Source organism: Microtus oregoni, unplaced genomic scaffold, assembly GCF_018167655.1.
Source record: "Microtus oregoni isolate MIOR12 unplaced genomic scaffold, Mior012 000034F_ref0000314, whole genome shotgun sequence".
Lineage (NCBI taxonomy): Eukaryota > Metazoa > Chordata > Mammalia > Rodentia > Cricetidae > Microtus > Microtus oregoni.
Window position 1 is genome coordinate 6,957,565 of NW_024543093.1, and position 19,986 is coordinate 6,977,550.

General features: G+C 44.5%; 1 protein-coding gene across 5 annotated transcripts in view; it reads left to right on the forward strand.

Moving 5' to 3' along the window:
* Nucleotides 1-19,986, forward strand: part of Mboat2 (membrane bound O-acyltransferase domain containing 2) — a 128,448-nt gene that overhangs the window by 30,731 nt on the left and 77,731 nt on the right. For 3 of the 5 annotated variants that reach the window (XM_041630222.1, XM_041630223.1, XM_041630225.1), the window contains exons 2-3: nucleotides 9,857-10,002; nucleotides 14,808-14,885. In XM_041630222.1, the coding sequence (XP_041486156.1) occupies nucleotides 9,857-10,002; nucleotides 14,808-14,885 (224 nt within the window). Of the gene's footprint in view, nucleotides 1-9,856; nucleotides 10,003-11,191; nucleotides 11,274-14,506; nucleotides 14,586-14,807; nucleotides 14,886-19,986 lie in introns of those variants that run through there. The other 2 variants (XM_041630224.1, XM_041630226.1) reach the window with 2 other exon arrangements.

Consider the following 19,986-nt stretch of genomic DNA (forward strand, 5'->3'; position numbering starts at 1 on the left):
AAAGGCGTGTGCCACCACTGCCCGGTGATTTTTTTTTTTAACTATTTCTTGGTAATTTCATACATTTACATAATTATTCAGATCAAGAAATTTGAAAGTCAGTCTGATGTTGAATTTTTTATTATTCTTTTAGAAATGTTCTTTTATTATTTCTTTTTGTTGTTCTAGAGTTATAGGTGGTTGTGAGAGCCACCTGACATGTCTTCTGGGATCTGAACTCAGGTCCTCTAGAAGATCAAAAAGCACTGTTAATTGCTGAGCCTTCTCTCTAGCTCTATTCATTTCTTAGAACTTAAAAAAAAATCTTTTAAGTGACTTTTAATGTTTACCTGCTGTCAAAGAAGTAATAAATTACTAACCAACATTTTATATTTCTAAAACACTTAGTATAGAGTTCAATTTTGACTTTAAGAAAACTTTATATTGGTATTTTACAGTTTAGAAATGTGGGTCAGGTGTGGTGGTGCACACCTTTAATCCCAGTTCTTAGGAGGCAGAGGCAGATGGACCTCTGTTAGTTCAAGGCCAGCCTGATCTACATAGAGTTTTTCAGGACAGCCAGGACTACACAGAGAAACCTTGTCTCAAAAAACAAAACAAAAGAAAGAAAAAATTGTTACAACAAACTCCAGAAAGACCCACTTTTCCTTAGTTGGCTAGTATATACATGAATTTGACAAAGCCAAGGGCTTTGGAAATGGTATTCTCCAAATGGCATTTGCTCATCAACCTATGGTGGAAAACCACATTGTGGTTTTCATGTTTCTCAGAAATTTCCCCCTGGGAAGATGCTGAGGCTTAATTTGTAACCTTTCAGAAGAGGACAGTGTCATTTCCTCAACAAGAAAGCCTTAATGTTTCCTCAGCACCTGCGTGGAGAAAAACCAGATGTGTGCACATTTGCACCCTTGGTGTTGTGGAGTCAAGAGGAGCACTTGTCTTGTCCAGGAAAATGTCTCAGTAGTAGCTCTGGAGCTGGGTGTCTCACTCAGGGGGGCCGTGGTCCTGACAGTGAGACTCTCCGCTGGCGGCAGGTCTTATTTGTGAGGTTAGCAAGAAGTGAGGATGGTCACCACACAGTCCTGCTCTCGAGAAGCTTGCCTGTCAGCCGAAGGCGACTCTGGGAGAAGCACTACAGAGTGTTAGCAGAGGTGGGTTTAAAGACGCACGGGGCATGAGGTTGAAGGGCAGGAGCTAAAGGAGAAGGCGATGCTGGAGGTTTGCAGCAGAGAGGCCACTGACAGCACAACTTCCCCTAAGTTCCTTCAGGAGAATGTGACAGTGTTTGCCCCAGCAGAGAACAGGTTGGCTTATGATGGGCACTTATGACCCTCCTGCTTGTGGGGTTGGAGGCAGGGGGATACCTACAAGCACCCTCCCAGGGTGAATGTGTATTGCATGGAGATAACAGCATGGTCTTTCAGTGAGCTTAGGATTTTAGGATGTTATATGCTCAGCAAGCATAGTACACTTTAAGGTCTATGAGCCTAACATAATACTAGCTGACGGTTCCATGGCTTGACATGGTAGCTTAATTTCGTATCTAAAACACATTTTATTTCTTAGGACAGACTCATGGTCGCTTAGATATAGCAGGAGTAGACTGCCCCCCCCCTCCCCCATACACAGGGTTTCTCTTTGTTGCCCTGGCTATCTTGGAACTTGCTTTGACTCAACAGAGATCTACCTACCTCTGCCTCCCAAGTACTGGGATTAAAGGTGTGCAACACCATCACCTGGCTAGCCTTTTCTTTTCTTTTCCTTTCTTTACTTTCCTTTTCTTCCCCCTTCCTTCCTTCCTTCCTTCCTTCCTTCCTTTCTTCCTTTCTTTCTTTCTTGTCACAAATACAGTTCCCATACAGTAAAGTGTAAACGACATGAACGGTAGATGCAGGCCAGCTGTTTACCAAGTATGGCTCTTCTTGACTTAGACTATAGCTTGAAGACACTTCCCAGCTTGCCTGGGTGGATTGTTATTAGCTTAGTCTGTAAATCTCAGTCGCAGGGATCTGTGACACACATTCAGTCCACAGCTCTGTAGAAACAGGTGACCGTTTCCCATGCTCTGATGGTCCCTTCCCGATACCTGGATGCTACAGAATTGAGGTTCTGGATGGTGGAGCCACAGAGCAGCAGGAGCTGGTTTCCTTCAGGCACAGCAAGGCAGAGCCACCTTGGGCTGTTATGTGACCCTCTGTCTTGTTGCTGCTGTTGCGTACTTTTTATGTCTATTTCCAATAGTACCAGTGTAACATTCATAAATAAAAGTAAAAAAAAATGACCAGGGCCCAATATATCTCTCCTTGTAACCTGCTCCCTCCTGCCATAAACAAGCACTTAAGTGACTTTAGTAGTGACATGAAGTCACCATCATATTTGTTACAGTTTGATCACTTAGGTGGATAGCCTCAGCCAGTGTGGATTATTGCTTGCTTTTTGGGACCGTTAATGAACTATGGTTATGTTTGTATATGTATGTGTGTCTGATCTTGCACAGCAGTGTATGCTGAGTTCAGCGTGTGTTCTGGTATTTATGCCGTTACTTCCATTACCCGGTCTAGTTTCTCCTTGGATGAACGTTATCACAGTATGCTTGGGCATTGTCTCTGTCTCATTCATTGCCGATGTTCTGCCCATAACTAGAGGGTGGCTAGCTGTAGGGAGACAGTCTTTGATTCTGTAAGAAAATGCCAAGCAGTTTTCTCAAGTTGGTGTTAGCCATCTGTGAGAAATCCTTACTCAGACATTGAAGTCTGCACTTGATATTGCCAGACTTTAAAGTCTGGCTTACATGGTGGGAGGGTAATACTGCCTTATTTAGGGCTTAGCTAATATTGACTCACAAAGATTTAAGACATGAGTCTATGTATCTGGGCCCTCTCATTTCTGCTTGAATTTGAAGTTGGGTCGAAGCAGACTGTGTTGGCAGGGAAGGACATTTGTTTTATAGTAAACTGCACGTGAATTTTACCTGGAGAAGTTATATAAAAAAGTTCAGCCCCATTTCACACACAAGAATATCCAGAAGTCTCTTTGTGACTTTCCTGCTGATGATTCTGCACTAACTGTACCCGATGGAGCTGAGGACAGCATCCCCAAAGCTGAAGACGTTCTGTCTTGGGAGCTGGGGGAGCACCCTTGATCTTTGGCGCTTGGCTGTCTGCCTGGCTTCTTTTCATTCTCCTGCTAATCAGTGCAGAGTCTTACAAAGAATGTGTATTATACAAAACTCCTTCATGTTATTACAAAGTAGCGTTAGAACAGGGCATCCCATTGAAGTCAACTGTGTTTGTGATCTTCTCTTTAGCAAACATGCTGGAAACATTATTTCAATGTGTTCTATATACGTTTTGAAACGGGATCTCATTATGTTGTCCAAGCTAGGGTGGAACTCCTGGGAGTCAAGCCATCCCCCTGCCCATATCTCCCAGGCACTAGAACTAACTATAGGTATATGACACTATTCCTGGTTATAAAATTATTAATTAGGTATTTTGCATTGAAGACATTACTAGTTCTAAGCCTTTGAGGTCTGGTGTGTATTTGCACTTAAGACCCACCTCAGTTCAGATATGCAGTTGTGGCCATGTGTGGCTCCCGGCTGCCATAATGAAGGATGAAAGCATGCTAGAAAATTGTCATGAATTTTGAACTCCTGGGAGCCCCTACACCTGCTCCAGTGGGTGAAGTTTAAAGCTTGAGAAGAGCAAATGCTGCCTGTTGCTCATCCAGGATGTGACTGTGTGCGCTGTCACAGCTCTAAAGCCTGTGCACCCCAAGTCCGTGAGCACGTGGGGAAAGTTTCAGTTTGGGAACCCTGAGGTAGAAGCGCATCCTCCATCTGCCATGTGATGCCCCTGATGACCCAAGCATCGAGGGAAATTTGGAGTTGTGAATGCAGTGAGGTGTTCTACTTAGACTCGGGCTGCTGGCTCTGGAAGTGCTACGGTGGCTAAAGTAGGAAACTCATGAGTATATTAATGTCCTTAATGCCCAAGGTACAGCACTCAGATTTCTGGTTTCTCTCACTCAGCAACTTATTTTCTGCTTCATCAACTATTTTCTGGGTTTTTTTTTTCTACTCAAGACATGCCTAGACGCACATCACGTATTTAGGTATTGCAGTTGTGTGTGGTGTCAAAAGCTAAAGACCACATGTGCCATGGAGGAAACACACTATTACAGGAGAACACAGGTACAGATAAAAAGGCAGTCACAGACTGACAGATGCTCTCTGCAAAACAGTGGACGCGAATAAAGAAAAAATAATTCACCGGGAAAATTAAACCCACTAGAAAAATAGGAAGAGGATGTCAAGGGGAAGCTTAATGTTCAGCAGATCTATGGGGAAAAAAGACAGCTTTAAAAAGCAGTGAGAAAATAAAATCTTCTGTTCACAAACTGGTGAAAATGCAAAGTCTGCCAGAACCAAATGTCGCCAGGCTTGTGGCACAAGGGCACGCGCTTGCTGAGTGGGCACCTGAGCAGGCCTAAGCTGCTTAGCAGAGCAGTTTCGCCACATGCGCTTCAGGGGAAGATGCTTTCCCGTGAGTCTGCATCACGAGTCACACAGCGGAAAACCGCGCAACAAGTATTGCAGTGCATAAGGTGCAGGGTGTGTACCGCCCAGACAGACACCAGGAATGAAGGGTTGAGAGTCGCTGCAGGGGCTCCGTCTGGTTTTTACTGTTTAGAAAGTTGGACATTCAAAGCAATATAAGATAGAAAAATGCATAAAACGTGTGACCATACACAGGGGAGTGCTACAGCCGTCTCTAGACTGGTGAGGAATGCAGGGGACAGGGTTGGGAAGGAGTATTGTGCATATACTGGGGCATTTCAAGTCTTTCTCCATGACCTCGTCCAGCTAATGTCTTGATGTCTAGTTTTTCTAGGCTGGAGCATATGGAAACAGAATAGCCTATGGTTGGTAGCATGGGCTCTGATGCCCACCTGGTGATGGTTGAGCTACCTACCGTTAGCGAAGTATAGCTGATAGGCATAGACTCTCTGCTGACAGCAGTAATGTCTAGCATGAAGTACACAGCAGGCATGTAACAAGTAGAGATACGCATTTAGTGAATGCATGTGCACAGACCAACTGACTTTCTACATTGTAACTTGTGCTTCTCATTAAGAACATTTAATAATATCTAATTTGTGATTTATTTTCATGGCTTGTGTGCTAGGTTCTACTTTCAAATGACTCCCCCCACTATATTTTTTATTATTTATTTATTTATTTATTATGTATACAATATTCTGTCTGTGTCTATGCATCCAGGCCAGAAGAGGGCACCAGATCCCATTACAGATGGTTGTGAGCCACCATGTGGTTGCTGGGAATTGAACTCAGGACCTTTGGTAGAGCAGGCAATGCTCTTAACATCTGAGCCATCTCTCCAGCCCCCCCCCCCACTATCTTTTAAGAGCTCTTTGTATTTATATTTTAATTCTTTTTTTGAGACAGTTTCACTCTGAAGCCCAGTCTGCCCCGACCTTGAGATGCTCCTCCAGTCTCTCTGTCCAAGTGGTCGGCAGGAGTATATTTTAATATTCTTTTTTCTGCATTGTCAATTACAATGTTGGAAGTTTTGTTCCATCGAAGCTTCAAGTATTTATGTAGGAAATCTGTTTTATCCATAATTTGGCATTGTTAAATTATTATTTGGATTAGATATGCACTATTCTCTTACATTATCTAGGATGTCTATGGTGTTAACTTTCACATCTAGTCAGGATAAGCTAAGGTTTGCTGCAGTAATAAGCCATTCCTAAGATGTCTAGTCTTTATCGCCCCCATGTGTGATCATGGGCTGGCATTGAAGCCTTTGTACCTCATCATCTCTGGTACATTGCAGACAAAAAGGCAGATCTGAACATGACTGTTCTGCCCCTGAAGTACCTGCCTGCTTCAGGTACCAGTCAGTCTCTCTCCATTAAGAGTTGGAACACAGTGCCTCACTAATCCGTTAGCTTGTGCCCCTTAGAATTAAGACTATTTCAGAGTTCTATTGGATATGACTTCTATAAATTGTCTATGCCATCCAATTTTCTTGTAGAGGTCATAATTTTCCCAAGAAAGGATTTTGCTTTCCTTTCCTTGGTTTTGCAGTATTTTCCTCCCTTTTCATTTTTCATTTTTTCACTTTTCATTTTTTGCCCTCCCTCCATATAGTCTTAAAATCTTTAAGTACTTAAAACCAAGCAACAAACAAAGACTATCAGTCTGTAGTTTCTCTTCAGGAACATTCGTGGTTTCTTCTGGAAAAAAACTTCTAAAATTCCTAGTTGCCTTTACAAACTTATTCTGGGGCATTATTACTGTCTTTGAATGTCCTTTAGTCAGTGTTGTTGCCGTCACTTAAAGGGGCACAAGGTACGTAGGGTTGAGTGCCATGTCCCTTGCTGATGAGAACAAACCCCTGACAGGGCAAGTCCTTTGGTTTATCTTCAGCTGGGGCTTCTTTATCAGAGTCTCTGCATTGCTGTAAAGGCTGCTTCTGTGTGAAATGAGGAGTGTAGTGAGTCAGGCTCAAAGTAGCCGGGGTTTTCATTTTCCTTTCTCCCCTTTGTCCTGTCTGCCTTCCATTCTCCACTTCCAGATTACTTAAAGCAGTTTTCTCAAAGGCATATCATTTCAATATCAGGTCACTGGAACAGGATGCAGCGATTCCTCTGTGTTGCGAGAGATGGGTTCTAGAACCTTGCCAGATACAGTGGATGTTCACAGCCCCTCTGTAAAATGTACTGTATTTGCCATAGCCAGTGCACATTCTTCCGTTCATTTAAATTGTGAACCTGGAACACCTAGTGTGATGTAAATGCCGTGTAAACAGCTGCTTTGCTGGACTGGTGGGGAATAACAAGGGAGGCCTATGTGTTCGATATATATATATGGTATGTTCAACCCATGGCTGGTTAAAACTGGTAGAGAGCTGACCGCATTGTTAAAAGGATAGTTTTACATCGGTATATGTGCATACAAGCATGTACACACATGGTCTTTTACACACATGCACAGACTCAGAGAAGAGTTTGCAGGCATTAGCGTTTTCCTCCAGTGTGGGTTCCGAGTTTTAAACCCCGGTGTTCAGGTGTGGTGGTACAATCCTTTACCTTTGGAGTCATCTCCCTTATCCTCGTCCCTCTCCCTAAAAGGACATGGGTCATGTTGGATGAAGGAGGAAGAAGGGGACCAGAGAGAGAGGCAGAGAAGGCAAAAGAACAGATATTAGATACTTAAAAAAAAAAACAACAAAATAGCACATAGACCAAGATAGGTAATTCTGTTTGGAAGAGGATAGATGGTGTTAACTTTAGATTTTAATAGTTTTAAGATACATTTAAGAATCATCAAGAAATATTCCCCATACCTTGTCCTCTGACCTTCCAATGCATGTTACGGCACATGTGCGTGCACACACACACAGACACACACACAGACACACACACACACACACACACACACATACACAGAGAGAGAGAGAGATAGAGAGAGAGAGATAGAGAGAGAGAGAATAAATATTTAAAAAGTAAAAGAAAAACGAAGTCCTTTTATTCCAAATTCTTCCCATTTAGAAGAAAGCATCTTCCCTGTAGGCCACATCCCAGGCATAGCTATCTGACGAGTAGTGGGAAGTGAAGGGTTTTGCTCCACAGCTTTAGTGACTTCACCTAAATACTGAGACCATTTCCTGATCTATAAAATGTGCCCCTGGGACTTTTTCAGCTACTCTTGCCAAGGTCACTGGTAAAGCTGTATTTACTTAACTAGAAAGCCAGTTTGAACTTGGTGCTAGGGAAGAGGGTGAGTGATTGGGAGAAAGATACTTTCCAGAGAGCAGTGGAGATCTGCTAGGTTGGCAGCTACTGCCCCATCCTTGCCCTTATGGTGACAGTGCCTACAGCCTCTTGGCATCTGTTCCCTGGGTCTTCTTTTACAGTTCCCAAGACTGCTTGCTTTTCTGCTGCTGGGATCCTTTAGCTTTAGGGCTCAGGCAAGGTCCTGGCCAACTCCATCTTGTCTCTCTGTAGCTCCTTTCCAAGGTGTCCACAGCTCTCAGACTCACATTTGTCTCAAGGCTCTAGACCAGTGGTTCTTAACCTGCGTTTGTGTTGTGATCCCTTTCACGGGTCTTGGAACCTGTTATTAGATGCACACATCCAGAGTGCCCTTGCTGAGCTCGCTCCCTCATCTCCCCACACACCCATTGCCCCTTACATTGCTTGTTCCTCAGGATGACCTTTCCCCTATTGTCCAGCGTGGGGCTCTCATTCCTCGGGTTATTGGAATCTGTATTGGACATTTTTTTTTTAAAGTAGAGTTTGTGTGCCAGAAATTGTGGTTGTGTAGAGTGAGGCCTGGTCTCAATGTCCTTGATGTGAAAGAGTAGGTGATTATTAAGTCTGTAAAGTTTTATAGACTACTTGTATTGTGGTCATAACTTCATGTTATATAAAAATGTGTGACAGAGGGTGAGCACTGGGAGAAAGCAAGCTCCTCGGGGTGGTGGCACTCTGCTGGTCCCTGCCTGCCAGTCCCCTTGTCACCTCGTTTTGACATTTGCCTTGAAGCTTGTTCTCGAAACAGCTTCTACAAGGCTCTCTAACGTCTGCCAGCGTTCCTGTGTGTGCATGCTTTTCCTGTCAGAGTCAGAGTCTAGTTACCCTGGGAGAGGGTCGAGATTTCCTTTCCAGCTCACTTGTGTTTTTTTTTCTCTATTGCAAATGCTCTATATTTTTTGTTTGTTTAATTAAGATACATTTGAGAGAAAGGATGGAAGGACTTGAAGGTTTTTAAAAGTCTGAGAATCACGTAGATAGATGTTAGTAATTAGTGTCAAGAATAGTCATTTTCCAATTGTCTTTACTTTTGGCTAATTCTCAAAAACACAGTTAAAACTGTAGGAGGAGAAAGTGCTAGAATCTGCCAGAGAGACATTGGTTTGGCACTGAATGTGCTCCAGAGAGCAGTGGTCTCAGCACACCAGCACCGCTGGCATCCGTCATGACACAAGGCAAGAGCCTGCTTGTCTGTCATGCAGGAAAGGGGTGCTTTAGATACAGGCCTTTAGAAGTATCACCCTGCACACTTCAGGGAAAGAGTCTCCCGAGGGAAACAGCAACTTCTTTCCTTAAACCTTCACATTCCACAAGACATCCTTTCCTCAGGCCTGTGGGTGGGGAGCGAGCGCCTCGAGCTTGCCTCTGCCTGTCAGGAAGGTGGCTCTGAGCATGGTGGGGAGTTCAAGGGTAGCCCTGCTAGACTTGGGAAAGGTGTGTGCTCCCCGCCCAACACACATCAAGGGTTCTGTGTCTTACCTGCTATCTTTTACCTTTACCATCTAGCTAAGCCACAGCAGTGATGTTCACACCACAGCAGCGCCATTCTGTTCCACTCCAGGGATAGTCCTGTGTCCCCACGCCACTGAATCTGTAGCCCTAAGCCTTCTTGCCACTGGAGACTCAGGGGAGATTGACCCTGCCCTGAGCATTTTGGGAAGCTTGAAGCTTTACTTTCCCACCATTTGTTAAGGCCTGAATTGTCTAAATGGGTTGCTCTGTCCCTAAACCCACAGAGTGCCCTGTGATTTCCATCCCCGTGCCTCCACTGTTGTCTCTTTCCTTCCAGGTGTCCTGCACACACCTGTCTCCTGTCAGGGGCGATGCAGGGAATGGATATTGACCCATCGCTTAAACTTGAAGCTCCTCCCTGGGAAATGCCCCATTTGTTGGTTTTTGGTTTTTATAAATGGAAAGAACTTAGTTTTTATATTGACTGTGGTGTTCTGTTAAGTGTAACATTGAAGGATTCCAGTCTGTTGCTAACACAGATTTTAATTTTTCTTTACAGGTCAACTTTGTAGTGTGCCAACTCTTTGCCTTGTTAGCAGCCGTTTGGTTTCGAACTTATCTCCATTCAAGCAAAACTAGCTCTTTTATCAGACACGTAGTTGCAACGCTGTTGGGCCTTTATCTTGCATTTTTTTGCTTTGGATGGTAAGTATTTTGATCATGTGTAAGTGAACGCTGTAGGTCTGTTTGAGAATTGAGTGTGTAGAGGAATACATGGCTTTTGTTCTGAAATTGACTTACAAAGTTTTCTTTCAAGGCTAACTTTCAAAATCTTTAGAAACAGTGGGTTGGGAATGGGAATCTCTCACTTTGTCTTAGGGAAGAGTTATTGTTTATGATTTATGAACAGGGACCAAGGGGGACTTAGAAAGACAGTCTGTTAAGTAGTTCTGTTCGCCCATCTTGAAAATATTTTATGCTGAAACAAGCAGGAAATTGTTGTGTTGTTTGTTCCTTTGGGTTTTCTCTGTGTTGTTGACTCTGACGAGCCTGGGAAAGCCCACTTGATTGACTCTCCTACTGGTAGCAACAAAGAGGCTTTTGTTTGTTCTCAGTGGAGGAAAAATTAAGAGACAAGTTTTTCCTCTGGATTCTTCAAATGTGTGTGTGTGTGTGTGGTGTGTGAGGGGGTTGCGTGGTGTATGTGTGTGCATGGTGTGTGTGTGGTATGTGTTCGTGTGCATGGTGTCTGTGTGTGCATGTGGTGTGTGTGCGTAGTGTGTGTTTGTGTGCATGTGCGTGTTTGCGTGTGGTGCATGTGGTGTGCGTGGTGTGTGCGTGCATGGTGTGTGTGCATGTGTGGTGTTCATTCGTGTGCATGTGTGTGGTGTGTGTGTGCATGTGCGTGCGCGCGTGCTTTGTGTTAGCTAGCGTGCGCTCGTGCTTTGTGTTAGCTAGCCCCAGTCTTCCTCACTTGGCTAGCCTGAGAGCTACAATCTGAGCACGGCCTGTGCTGCTTCTTGGCACCTGCGTGCATGTCTGAACGAGGAAGGCACGGTTGGAAGGTGCTCAGTCACTCTTGGCAAGGCTGCGAAGACTCTCGGTAGAAGGGCTTCTGATGACTCACAGGTTTCCCTCCTGGGTGAGCACTCGGAAGTGCTCTCCATTCACAGACAAGGAGTCTGGCTTGCTCTTCTGCAGGCACCTGTCTGAGCTGAGGAGGCTGTGAGAGAGCTGGATGTGTACCGACTTGACCCACACATGTGAGCCTTCCACTGCGGGCTGGAGAGCCGGTGCACTCTTAGGCTAACAGTGCGCTTTTCTCCAGGTGTTCAGGCTTTGTCCTTACCAGGGCTGCACTGCCTGGTGTTTCTCCATCTGCCCTTTGCCTCCAACAGTTGCAAGTGTTTCCTAGGACCTCATGAAAAGTCAGCTAAGTATAATTTACCCATGCTTACTTACCACAAATCAATCAAGTGAGCATCATTTGTTTCATCTCTACCATATTGCCTTTGGCTCTCTGATAGCCCTCGGTACTGTACGTGGTGTTGGGATTTTTGCCTCGATATCTTAAGATCCAAGTATATATGGAGCTTTTCACTGTTTGGATGGCATTAAGTATGTATATCATTGAAGTTTCCTGAGGTTTCTATTTTGACTTGTAGGAGCAGTGTATGTTTTTAAACATCATAGAGCTTTCACAACATGGACTACATGGATGGACTGTAGTTCCCTGATTCCCCAGCTTCAACAGTTAATAACACTCCACGCTCCTTATTTTATCTGCCCCTATTCCTGGAGCACACTGAATGTGTCTCTCAGTGTGTTCATTCTCTCATCAGCAGCTAAGTATCCCATATGTGTATGCAGCCTGTTTTCATGAGGGCTCACTTCACTTTGTGCTCTGTGGAAAGGCAGGGGAGTGCAGCGGGCCGGGGAGGGTGGGTATGGGGGCAGAGTGCATGAGTCTCTTCACTGAGGTGTTTCACCATGTTAAATCTTCATGGATACCTTCTAACACAGCATCCTAGTTACCAAACTTGAGCTCAAGGTTACGATGTCCTGAGTTTCAAGTTACATATGGTAGCAAGAGATTTATTTACTTCACTGGGTTCTTCCTCCTTCTCCTCTTCTTTTGGTAAGAGGGAGAGAGTAAGTTAACTTTTTATTAGTTAGAATTAGTTAATGGTAAGTATTCTGGTTTATTCTTTAACTTTGCTTTGTTAGTGTTTTTTCTTTTTCTTTTGCTCAGAGGCAACCCTCTCACTGATTTTTACAACTTCCCTTTTGGAGGACGTATTAGCTCTGTAAATATAATTAACATAATTGTTCACTTCACCTACTTCTGCGTAGTCTCCTCTCCATTTTTCTTAGTGCCTACAAGCCTCTTGTATTCATTGTAATAGCTTTGCTAAGACTATATAGTATTGATTGGCCAGTGATCTGGCTTAGTGGGCAAAGGTGCTTGCTGCCAAGCCAGGTGACCTGAGTTTGATCCCTAGAACCCACGTGACAAAGGGACTGAACTGAGTCCTGCCTATTGTCCTCTGACTTCCAAAGGAACACGGGCATACACAGCACACACACAACAAACAAATGGAACACAAATTGTCCAGCAGAGTGTAGGGTGATGAATGCTTAGATGTTTGAAGCTGGACAGACCCAGACTGAGTCTCAGTGTTCTGTGACTCGCAGCTGCTGACTTTGGCCATCTTAATGTAATCTTAGCTTTACCCGTCTGTAAAATGGAACCAGAGAGTGCTTACTGTGGCCTGGAGCACCACAGAGGAGCATGAGCTGGTGCTTGTTAGCATGAACACGGCTGGTCTCAGACTCAGTCTGTTCCAGGGTGAGTGCCCCTCGTCTGAAATTCCTGGGATTACAAGTGTCTGATTTTGGAATATTTACGTAGACTTTACTGTCTGAAGACCTGGATGAATAAGCTTGCATTCTGGGGTGCTCCAGAGTAGGAAGTTTTTGAGTGGATCTGTGGGTGAGGGATGCTCAGACTGTACTCCCATTATCTGGTTGCTCAGGAGCGGCATTTCTCTGTTCATCCAATCTCTGTTATCCCTTTTCATGTGGTATCGAATTAGCTTTTTACTTCTGCATAGTTGTTTTTTTTCCTCTTTGCTCTTTTGGGGGGCTTTTTATTAGACCAATCAGTTGTTTTAGGCAGGCAAAGTCACACGGCTCCACAGAGTTAAGCAAATGCAACATAAAAGAATGCTGCACATCTTTGCGTCATTAAACAAACATTCCACAGCATACACAAATATAACACATCTTCAAAATACTATTCTACAACACTCATGGACTTTCCATGTGTTAGTTTATAATCCTGAAAACCTGAAGTGGCCAGAGTGTGCTTCCTGTGAGCATGGCACTAATCCTATGTGCATGTACTAATGATGATGCGTGAGACAGTGAGGGGCAGGATAAGGATTGTCACTGGAGTGCTAGAGTAGGGAGCTGCTGCCAGTTGTGGAATTCACAAAAGAGATGAATCCAGAGCTGGTCAGTGCTCTACCTCCATTTACCACAGCAGCAGAGATGAGCATGGCAAGTACCTGCCTAAGTGTCACCCTGCCGCCAAATGGTAGCTAAGCATGCTGCCGGGAGTGGGAGCCTGAAGTCTGCCAAGCCACTAGCGTGATGTTTGCAGTGTTCTTTGCTATAGGCTTCCAAGTCTTGATGCCCCAAGGAGATTCCCTAGAAAAGGAAACAGTCTTCTCAGTAACCCTCAATCAGACATGCTCTTCCACCCTGTTGAAGATACTTTTGAGTATTAACAGTTCTTAAAAGTACCTAGCAGTCCCCAACAACGTACCTAAAGGTCTGTTAGTGAACTGTTGACAATAAATAGGTGGATGAGATTTCAATTAATTACTTTAAAGCTTCGTTCTATTTTCATTTATATTTGTATATGTTTTCCTGTCTCCTCAAAGCCCTCTGATTATAGCCAACATTCCAGATCATTGCTTTCTGGATGTGTGTATGTGGTGTGTGTACACGTGTGTGTGTGTGTGTTTAGAGACGTAGTCTGGCCTAGTGTGTATAGCGGGTAAAGTGCCTGTCTTCGGACCTGTCTTGGGGCTGGCTTCTTATTTGTAATATGTCTGTAGAAAAATGTGTAAGCAGTTTTCCCGCATTCATATTATCTGACAGTCTGTTGTGAAGATAAAAAGGAATTTTAATTGTATGTTAATATCTTAATAATTTGTACATGAGAACTGCAGAAGTTTTCTATACATCATGCCATCCAAAAGAGAAGTTGAAAGACTGCAAGAGTGTGTCTGTGCACATGTGCATGTGTGATGTCTGATCTCGGATGGTTTGGGCTGAGTTTAGTCCCAGAGGTCCAAATCATATTTTGCCTGAAATTTGTGACCCGAATAGATGAATTACTTTTGTCATTAAATGGTGATTTCTATATTGGAATTTTAGAAAGGACTGCCATGCCAACCGCAAACACATCATAGCAAATTACTGGATTTTTAGAAGAAAGTTCATTTGACTGACCCCTGTGCTTTGAAAATAGATTTGGGGGTTTTGTGAATTACCCTGTTACAAAGGTAAACAGAAGTAGAAAGCTGGTGTTGGAGAAGTTAGGGGAAAAAGCAGGCTTTCTGCCAGGACTTTTCTGTAATCCATGTTTATTACTCCTTTTAAAATTATTGTTCCTTGTCTTATGAGGGCGGCGGCCATCCTCAGTCTACATGGCCCCACGCTGCTTTCCTGTTGCTAGGATATGTGGAGTGCTGGGGCCTTGAGCTGGGCTTGTAAAGGTTGGTTTTATTTATCCAGCTCCTTTGGCCTGAGGCTTGGGGCTCCCAATCCTGGGTGTTTGCAGAATGTCATTTGGACTTGGGAAGATTTAGTTATTTGTGTGTGTGTGAGAGACAGAGACAGAGACAGACAACCTTCTAGGTTACATTAAGTACTTTCCCACCTGTAGTCTTTGCATTGGATGGTTGTGGCTGCTTCTGACACATTCTCCCTTTTTCTAGGTATGCCTTACACTTTCTCGTCCAGAGTGGGATTTCCTACTGCATCATGATCATAGCAGGAGTGGAGAGCATGCATCAGTGAGTATTGACTGCGTTCACACAGAAAAACACCTTTCTCTAGAGTAGAGTCTGATCAAAGATAGTGGTCATATTTATTACACCACAGTGCTCCTGAAGTGGGGATGCGCATCCCTCTCTGGTATGTGCACATCAGCTCCAGAGTTCTCTGGGGACATGTAACACTGTGGAGTGTTCAGCAGCACCCCTAGCTCCTACCCATTAGACACCAGGAGAACCCTGATTTGTGACAAAAATCAGTGTTTCCAAGATAAACACTTAAGGGCAGGAATTGTCCCTGTTTATCAGCTACTAGTGTAGTCTCTAGGCAATTAGCAGTAGAGAATAGAACTAGAGAGGATGCATGCAAATGTAGAAGGCCGTTTAGGACCAAGTGGTTCATGGGAATTCTGGGAAGAGACAAGGAAACAACGTCCCTGTTCCTGGCTCGCACACAGAAGTGGAAACAGTTTCCCAAAGGTAGGAACCCTGAAGTAGGGACTATTCTGAGAGGTAACCAGACCCCGGAAACAGGGTTCCGTGTGCAGTAAGTGTTAGTATTTCCCGAATCAGTGGATGTGACTTAAGCAACTGTGAGGTGCACAGCAGGAGTTGAGGGTAGGCAGGGGCAAGGTACATTTGGGAGCAGCATTACCAAAGTGACCAGTGATGTGGCTCCAGCCTGAGGCTTCCTGGTATACACCCACAGTGACATACATGCTGGAGTGTGATGCCTGCAGGTCACAGCAGGAGCGACAGACCCCTCACTCAGGAAGACTTAAGCTCATGTCTGCGCAGCTGGCTTCCTTCACAGTTTTCTGTTGACAAGCTGGCAGGCCTGTTGTATGGTGCTGCCCTCATTTAGGGCAGGTCCCTCTGGTTTGCTGTCCCGCATGCCAGTTTTTGGAAGTGCCCTGACAGGCATACCTAGAAGCCTGCTCTGTGAGTCTCCTAAGTGTCCCTCAGTTCAATCAAATTGACAAGACTGACCTTCACAGATGTGGTTTTCATTCCCTTACACACAGCCCGTGCTGGCTTTTCTTTTCCTTCTGTGAACTAACACTTAAAAGTAGATGTTTTGTTTTAATTTCTCTAAGAGTAAAAAGAATATTTTAAGATTGTTTTGGGTGAAGCAACCTTTGAATCATTACGACCCTATTTTATTTTTTTATTTTTATTTTATTTTTTTGGTTTTTTCGAGACAGGGTTTCTCTGTGGTTTTGGAGCCTGTCCTGGAACTAGCTCTTGTAGACCAGGCTGGTCTCGAACTCACAGAGATCCGCCTGCCTCTGCCTCCCGAGTGCTGGGATTAAAGGCGTGCACCACCACCGCCCGGCACGATCCTATTTTAAAAATTTAAAGATTAAATTTTATGTGTATGTCCAAGTGCCTACTTGTCTGAGTGTGTACCACATGTGTGCAGTGCCTGCAGGGTCCAGAAGAAGGCGTTGGATCATGTAGAACTCAAGTTCTAGCCATGTGGATGCTGGGAACTGACCCAGATGCTCTACAAGAGCCACCTCTCCAGCCCTTCTAGCTCCATTTCCAAAGCCTTGCACAGATAACAGGTCCAGGGTGGTATTTCATAGCTGATGAAACACAGTGCGTTTCTGACCCGGATAGTAGAAGGAGAAGCAGATGAAATTGGTGTGCACAGCGGACTTGGCTGCTGCCATAACCGAAAGCAAGAGTGACAGGCTCTTGTGTTGGAATGATAGTCAGGTCATAGCTTTGCAAATAAAATCCGGTCTTTCCTGAAAGGCAGAAGTCTGTGAAGTCAGTCTCTGAACGCTGTAGACCTGCCCTGTACAGGACGGCAGCTGCTGGATGAGTGCGGCTCTGCAAGCTTCTTTTTTGTTTATTGCTTATTTAATTCATTGGTTTTTTTTTCCAGACAGCTTCTCTATGTAGCCCTGGCTGTCCTAGAACTTGCTTTTTAGACCAGGCTGGCCTCAAACTTGGAGACCCACCTGCCTCTGCCTCCTGAGTGCTGGGGTTAAAGGGATGTACCACCACACCTGGCTCTAGCTCTGTTATTTTTAATTCATTAGTATTTAAAATGTGGGTTTTTTTTTTAATGTGGGTTTTTTAAAAACCCATTGTGGCATACATCTTTAATCCCATTACTTAGGCTTAGGCAGGGTGTTTTTCAATTTGAGGTCATCTTGGACTACATAAGGCTGTCATAAAAAAATAAAAGTAATAAACCAGAAACAACAAAACACCCAAATACTAATGACAAAGTAATAAGCCTGAATCCACTCTCAAGAGGTCACCCCTAAGCACATGTACATGTGAGCAGCACTCAGTGGACTTAGTCGGGTGTGTGTGTGCCTGTGTATGCATGTGTGTACAATGGTGGTCATGGAGAAGAGGTCCTAAGTTTGAGAGGGAGGGGCCGTAGTTGGAGAGCGAGAGCAGGGAGTGGAAGTGATGCAGACTCAGCTCTCATACATGGAATTCTCAAAAAGCAATTGTAGTAATAAAATGCTGTGCTTCAGCCATAGAAGCTGTGTTTCAGGTGCTCGGGAGTCTGTGTGTCTGGCGCGTACGGTGGTGATTTTGGCCGGTGCAGGGAGAGAGCATTTTGACCCTCACATACACTTCTGGGTAGCGCTGCTGTGGTGATGATGCAGAGGTGCAGGGCAGGTAGCGCCGCCCTCTCCAGCACTCTCAGGGAGGAAGTGAGCTTTCCACGTGCTCACATGGGCACTAGAACTCAGTGCTAGGTTCTGACACTGCTGATGGACCCAGGAGGAGGCTGGGCCTTCTGAACCACTGGGGTTAGAAACAAATAGCAGGTGATAGCAACTAGGGAAAATTGTGTGCTTTGGTCTTCTTTTTAGTTTGCATCTATTTCAGTTTACACACACACACACACACACACACACACACCCCATACACAGCCTTACCTTTTCTTGCTTTCTTGTTAACATACATTCCTTCTTTTCAGTGTAGTTTTACATGATGTGTGTATTCATTTGAAGAGCTAGACTTCAAATCTTTAATGATGGAAGATTCATTCTTCTCTGGGTGCTTAACCGTCTTCGTTATATGATCCACTTTGTGCAGCATTACTGTGTGTTAGTTAAAGGGTTTCGGTGTGCTATAAACTTGATTCCCGTAGCTCCTCCTTTGAAAATGCTCATATGTGCTGTGTCACTCAGATCTTGATCTAGATGATTTATCATTAGCCCTCAATCTAGGGGCTGGAGAAAGAGACCAGAAACCATCAGTACTTGTTCTAGCTTGGCGTGCCAGCGCTCAGGAGGCAGAGGCAGGCAGATCTCTGTAAATTAGAGCCTTATCTGATCTATGTTGTGAGTTTCAGGACAGCCAAGGCTACATGGAGAGGCTCTGTCTCAAAAACAAAACAGACGAACAAACAAAACAATTGCTTTGGCAAAGGACCCGAGTTTTTTCTAGTTGATGTTTTCAGGTAGGCTTTGAGATTGTGGGGGAAGGGGTAGGTGACAGCACTAAGATGAGTTTAGAGATGGAAGAGGGATTAGGTGACAGGCACCAAGAAGAAGAGTATTTAGAAACAGTTGGTCTGGGCTGCCATAATAAAATGCCATAAACTGGCAATTGATAAGATAGCAGAAACGTACTTCTGGAGGTTGGAAAGTCCAAGTTTGGGTGCCAGTAGACTTGGTGTGTCTGGCGAGAACTGCTTTCTGGTTCATACTCAGCCCTCTTCCTTCTGTGACCTTGAGGCCAAAGGTGCATTGGTGTGGGCTCTTGGTCTCTGTGAGGTCTCCTCTAAGCTAACATTTTAGAGCACTATGTATTAGGCTTTTAATTCTCCTAATTAATATGGAGAGAACTATGCTGGACTCATCCAGCATTTTCCAAGGCAGGGTTTGGCGAACTGTCTTTATAATGGACCAGATAGTGAACGTTAGGGTTTGCAGGTCACGTAGCTTTTGTCACAACTGACATACACTCTGTTCTTATGCTGCAGAAGCAATGGGAGTGTGGCGGAATGCCAGTAAAACTCCTTAGAAATGCAGGAAGGTGCTAGATTCAGCCAAATCATCTAATAAGGAAAATCTTGCCACAGGTTGTGGTATAGCACCTGGGATGGTGTGTTCTCAGTTAAGTGTCCACTGGATGAATAAATGCATGAATGAATGAATGAGTACATGGTGGACCTCTGTTGATAGCAAATCCTGTCCGTGCAGCCTCCTAGACTTGAGTCCAGCCGTAGCCTTTGCCTCCAACAGAGTCATCAGTCTACAGGTCAGCCCTGCCCTGTAGGACACTTGCCAATAGCTTCTGCCTGTCCTCTGCTGCCCTCCCTCCCAAGAGCAGAACTGCTTCCTTGATTGCTTGCCTGGAGCAACTGTTGCTGGGCTGCCCTTTTCTTTCTCTTTCCTGGAAGAGAAGGGACTGGGGGCAAGGAGAGGGGTGTCGGGGACTCTTCACCTGGGTCATGGAAGTGGGAAGGAAGAGATCAGGACTGCCCACGCCCCTGTGGGCTCAGGAAGGTTTTTTTCCTTACAGAAGTAGGCACAGCGTGGGTAGGTCCCATGTATCCTCATGTGCTTTTCTGATGTGCTGAATAAGCTTTTGTGGATGGTGTGGAAACCAGAGTGTCCTTGTATTACTTTTAAAAAAATATTCTGTGGGGGAATTTTGAGTTCCGGAAAGACAGTCTTAAAATTTTGCAACACAATAGAAGAGAATGGCCGTTATTTTAATATGAACTGCAGAAATGTAGAACAAAGTGGGAATGTGGAAAGGGTGTTGGGGAAGCACGATTAATAAAAACTCAGAGAGAGAGAGATTGGGGTTCAACCTGAAGGTCAGAAAAGTAAAACAGCCAGCCACTGGTTCTTACCTCTACCTCAGTCCGAAATGGCGATCCTGCCTCCTGGAATCTCAGAATGCGACTGAGTCTGAGAGCTGTTTCCTTCCGTTTTACAATCCTCTCTAGAGCTGAGATTAAAGGCATGCACCACTACACCCAGTTTCTATGGCAACTAGTGTGGCTACTGGGATTAAAGGTGTGCGTCACCATTGCCTGGTCTGTAAGGCTGATCAGTGCAGCTGTTTTACTTTCTGATCTTCAGGCAAGCTTTATTTATTAAAATACAAATGAAATATCACTACATGTTGG